Source organism: Triticum dicoccoides, chromosome 4A (genome assembly GCF_002162155.2).
Source record: "Triticum dicoccoides isolate Atlit2015 ecotype Zavitan chromosome 4A, WEW_v2.0, whole genome shotgun sequence".
Taxonomy (NCBI): domain Eukaryota; kingdom Viridiplantae; phylum Streptophyta; class Magnoliopsida; order Poales; family Poaceae; genus Triticum; species Triticum dicoccoides.
In genome coordinates, this window is record NC_041386.1 from 174,544,015 (window position 1) to 174,548,281 (window position 4,267).

The following is a 4,267-nucleotide window of genomic DNA, read 5'->3' on the forward strand; positions in this document are numbered from 1 at the left end:
CCCGCCGCCATCAGCCCGCCGCCCGCCTCCCACCGCCAGCAGCCCCTCCGCCCGCCTCCAGCCGGCCCTCTCGGCAAGACGCCAGCAGGCAGCCGCCAGCAGCCCCGCCGCCTACACGAACGGGCACCTGCGTCCACGAACGGCCGCCGCCTCGACGACCGATCCCGCCACGTCGACGATCCGCAGGTCGCCGTCACGTCCACGATCCGTCCCCCGCACGAACAACCCCGGCCCCGAAGGTAAAGTGAAGTTTCTTGCCGTGGACGTATGTGAAATCACTGTGTCAAATAGCTAATAGTTGATGTTGTTTTTCATCTAGTATCTAGTATGGAAGAATACGGAGAAGTTTATTGCTCCGTGGAGAAGTGGTGCACGCTGGTCAGCCAGTTAAACGCCAGGCAACGAACGCGGCTACGTGGCACCAGCTTGCAGAATTTTTTGCAGATACCTAGCATGCAAATGCGAAAGTGTTTGCTTAAATACATCATTCAAAAATATGACCCGATTAAAAAAAGATTCGTGTTGCGTCCGACAAAAGGTGGCATATCCTTGCGGACGGATGATGTCTTTCATATTTTTGGCCTTGTGAATAAGGGCAAAGATGTTATGAAGGCATTAGGTAAAATGGACGAGTACGTGAAGGAAATGGTTCCTTCTAAGTTCGTAGACGCGCGAAGTGGAGAAATAGTGATCGATCAGTTGATCAACAACATAGTTTCGAGTGGGACGTATGATGACGACTTTGTGCGGCGAGCGGTATTAGTCCTCATTGGCACAATAATAGCACCGCACTCCACCAGACATGTTCCACATTTTCTTTACCAGTTGGTGGAGGACGTCGAAGCCATAAAATCATATAACTGGAATGCGTTCACGTTACGCGTCTGCATTGAAGGAATCACAAAGACTGTTAAAGATGTTAAAAAATTCAAGTGGCCTGTTGGAAATCTGGCGCTCATCCAGGTATACCGTAATTTTATCGTGAATTACTTACTTGTTATCTACTGCAGGAACAATAATGCTTTTGATGTTTTTGCAGTACATGTACTGGGAGAAGGTGCAACCAACTTTAGTAGAAACATTCGATCCTTTGTTGTCGGAGTACCCATTGATGGTAAATTGGTCCGAAATGGAGGCTAAGAAGCGTGACATATATGACAACGAGAACGACCGTGGTCATGGCACGGTAAATATTTATATCTTGTAGTGCATGCATTAATTCTAGTACATAACGGATCACTTATTTTTAATTCGTTGAACATTTCACAGATTGATGATTTAATAAGCGAACAATATAGACATGCCAGAATAGCAAAAGAAGCAATAATCGAAGAGGAAGATACCGAGCCACCTTCACCTAAAGGTGGAGGCAGAACTAGAAAAGGTTGTAAGCCCACAGCTTCATCGAGCAGAGGCGGTACGAAAGAACACTTCATGAAATGCATAAGAGATATGCAGAAAGAGATACGTCTAATTCCTGAGAAATGTGCTGAGGTAATTATTAAAGTGTACTTTATTTTACGTGGGCAACTACATGTACTTATTGTCTTCCATGTGTTCTTGCAGATATTGCTCAACAAGCTAAGTAAGAAGGGTTTGCTGGTGAAGCGAAGTTGGGACTTCCGTGATGACCGCGCTTTTGAGGACGAAAGTGATGAGTTGGTGAGAAAGTACAAGCCAAAGTATCATACGGAAGTTACTTCATCTCCTTTGGAAGAACGCGAGGAGGAGGAGATGGATGCATCCTTCACGGGTCCAAATGGTACGAACTTTCCCAATGACGAAGGCATGCCCAGTACACCTGGTAAAGGTGTTGAAAACGACCCCTTTATTATTGAGGATAATGGTTCACCCAAGGAAGCATCACCATCATTAGGCACGAATGATTTTCCTTCTCTTACTAGAAACCCACAGAAAGAAAATGCAGTATCAGTCGGGTCTAGTGCTGAAAATTCAGCGGAAGGTACTTACCCTAGTCCGGCAACAATCTGTAAGGACGCGATTAATAATGGGACTGAGGAGCATGATGGGAAGCGGAAACGCCAACAGTCAAAGTATTGTCGGTCCCCCTTTATTATTGAGGACGGTCCACACAAACGTGTGAAAAAAAGTAAGTTAATTGTAAAACATTTGTAAAGCTTTTTATGTTCTAACATTTGTAGTTAATTAACTACATGTCCGCTCATTGCTGTAGGTCTGTTTCGTATGCGTGATGTTCTCCTTAGTACGGACTTTATGGATGAGAATCAGATAGAGGGGGCGAGGATTTATATCGACACGCTAGCAGACTCGCCGAAGCATTGTAAGCAGACTGTGGTCCACATGACGAGAATAGGTGGGGAAACGTGTACGGCGGAAATGCTTCAAGCTATCACTTCGGGCGACTGGTTGAATGGCGCTGTAAGTATGCGCATTATTTTACGTTCTTATACACTTATGTTGTACTAAGTACATTTTCTAACTGTCATTTTTTGGCTTCTCAATTTTGATAGGTCATCAATTGTTATTCGAACCACTTGCTGACTACTACTCCTATGGCTGATCGGCATGTTCTAACATCATGGGTGTCATACTGCCTCATACAGCGCGCTAAAGGAAAGCTGAAAAACTCGAACATGAACTACATGGAATTTTTCACGAAAGAATCAAAAACTGTGTCAAGAGTAATTGACGAGTACTTCGCAAAAGATAAGGTATTTGCATTTCACACAACTATTGACGGGCCGGCGCAAATTTTTTGTACATAAGCTTACTGTTTTGTAGGCATTTTTCCCTCTGAATGTGAACAAGAATCATTGGATAACCATTGTCATGCACACGAAGAAGAAAGAGTTTCAAGTTCTAAATTCTACTGGTAAAATAAGCAAGGCAGTTCATGCGAAGATTGCTTTGATGGTAACTTAACAACTTTGCATAGCATGAATACATTTGTACGTTCGTAAGATGATCACTTTGTACATGCTTAATATTTTTTGACAATTTTTTTTTCAGAGGGCAGAAATTGCTGTAGATACAAATCAGGTCAACTCTGCTATAGGTACACATCATCCAGATGTGTCTAAATGGCCAATAAAGGAGTACAAAATGCCGAGACAAAGTGACGGGTAAGCTCTTAGCCGATTGCATATGTAATTGTGTTTTCCATCATGACTTGACTAGCATTTTTATTTTTAGAGTGTCTTGCGGACTTTTCGTGATGAAATGCATCGAACTCTGGGACGGGGATGCCTTCAGACATGACTTTGACCAGGACGAGATCAATTCTTTAAGGGGACGCATTCTCGCGGAAATACTTTTTTCAGAGAGCAACACACTGACTAAGGTGAAGGAGAAGATTCTGAAAATTATGGAGAAGGAATAAGTGCCAGCAAGTGTGTAGGGTTTTTGCCCACCACATGATTATGCCTATTTAGTACCATTTCATTATTGTAATAATGGCAGAATTTTGGTTTTAGCCACGTACATGATTATGCCTATTTGATACCATTTCATTATTGTAATAATGGCAGAATTTTGGTTTTAGCCACGTACATGATTATGCCTATTTGGTGGTTCGTACCATCTGTTTTATTATTGTAATAATGCCACAATATCTTTTTTTCGCACATAGATTATTATGGCTATTTGGTGATTGGGACAAATTTATTATTGTAATTATGCCTGTTTGGTGATTGAGACAATTGTTGGTACTGTTACAATCGATTATGCATCGCTACTGATTTTCTATTTGAAGTGATTATGCATTTCTGAAATGTATGCCTACAGTTTTCTGTTTAAAGGACGCTACTGATTTTATATTTATGCCTTTGTGAAATTTATGCCTACAGTTTTTTGTTTAAAGGAAAAAAAATGTCATGACGTACTGAAAAAATGCCCAAGCTGCTGGACCCGTAGTAGGTATATTATTTCAAACAAATCGACTCGCGCTATCAAATCGGCCCACAACGGGCCCAGTAGCAGGTTCCAACGGGGCTGGAAGGATAAATAACACAGAAGTTCGATGTGTAAGCCGCGACCGCATATTTAAGCCGGTCGAGGCGCCTCCCCGCTTTCGAGGTGGAACTAAACCTAACAAGTGCGGGCGGCACGGCGTGCACAGCATGCACTGCCTTGTTCGTGGGCCGGCGCAAATTTGAAGCCCACCGCGGCCGGCCCCCTCGCCCCGCGCGCGACCTCTCCCCCGCCAACTGGGGCGGCCCATAGTCCACCCGCGCGGTCGCCCCTGCCCCCCGCGCGCGCGCCACACCTGGTCACTGGTTTAGTACCA

At 44.0% G+C, this 4,267-nt stretch overlaps 1 protein-coding gene across 1 annotated transcript in view; it reads left to right on the top strand.

Annotated features, from left to right (window-relative positions):
• The window catches only part of LOC119283470, a 12,348-nt gene extending 8,719 nt beyond the window's left edge, over positions 1-3,629 (top strand). Inside the window, exons 2-11 of the mRNA XM_037563011.1 lie at positions 15-239; positions 320-963; positions 1,040-1,186; positions 1,270-1,494; positions 1,567-2,110; positions 2,195-2,400; positions 2,493-2,693; positions 2,764-2,895; positions 2,992-3,104; positions 3,175-3,629. Coding sequence (XP_037418908.1) covers positions 15-239; positions 320-963; positions 1,040-1,186; positions 1,270-1,494; positions 1,567-2,110; positions 2,195-2,400; positions 2,493-2,693; positions 2,764-2,895; positions 2,992-3,104; positions 3,175-3,361 — 2,624 coding nt within the window. The 3' untranslated portion in view covers positions 3,362-3,629. The remainder of the gene's footprint in view (positions 1-14; positions 240-319; positions 964-1,039; positions 1,187-1,269; positions 1,495-1,566; positions 2,111-2,194; positions 2,401-2,492; positions 2,694-2,763; positions 2,896-2,991; positions 3,105-3,174) is intronic.
• The last annotated feature ends 638 nt before the right edge of the window (positions 3,630-4,267 follow it).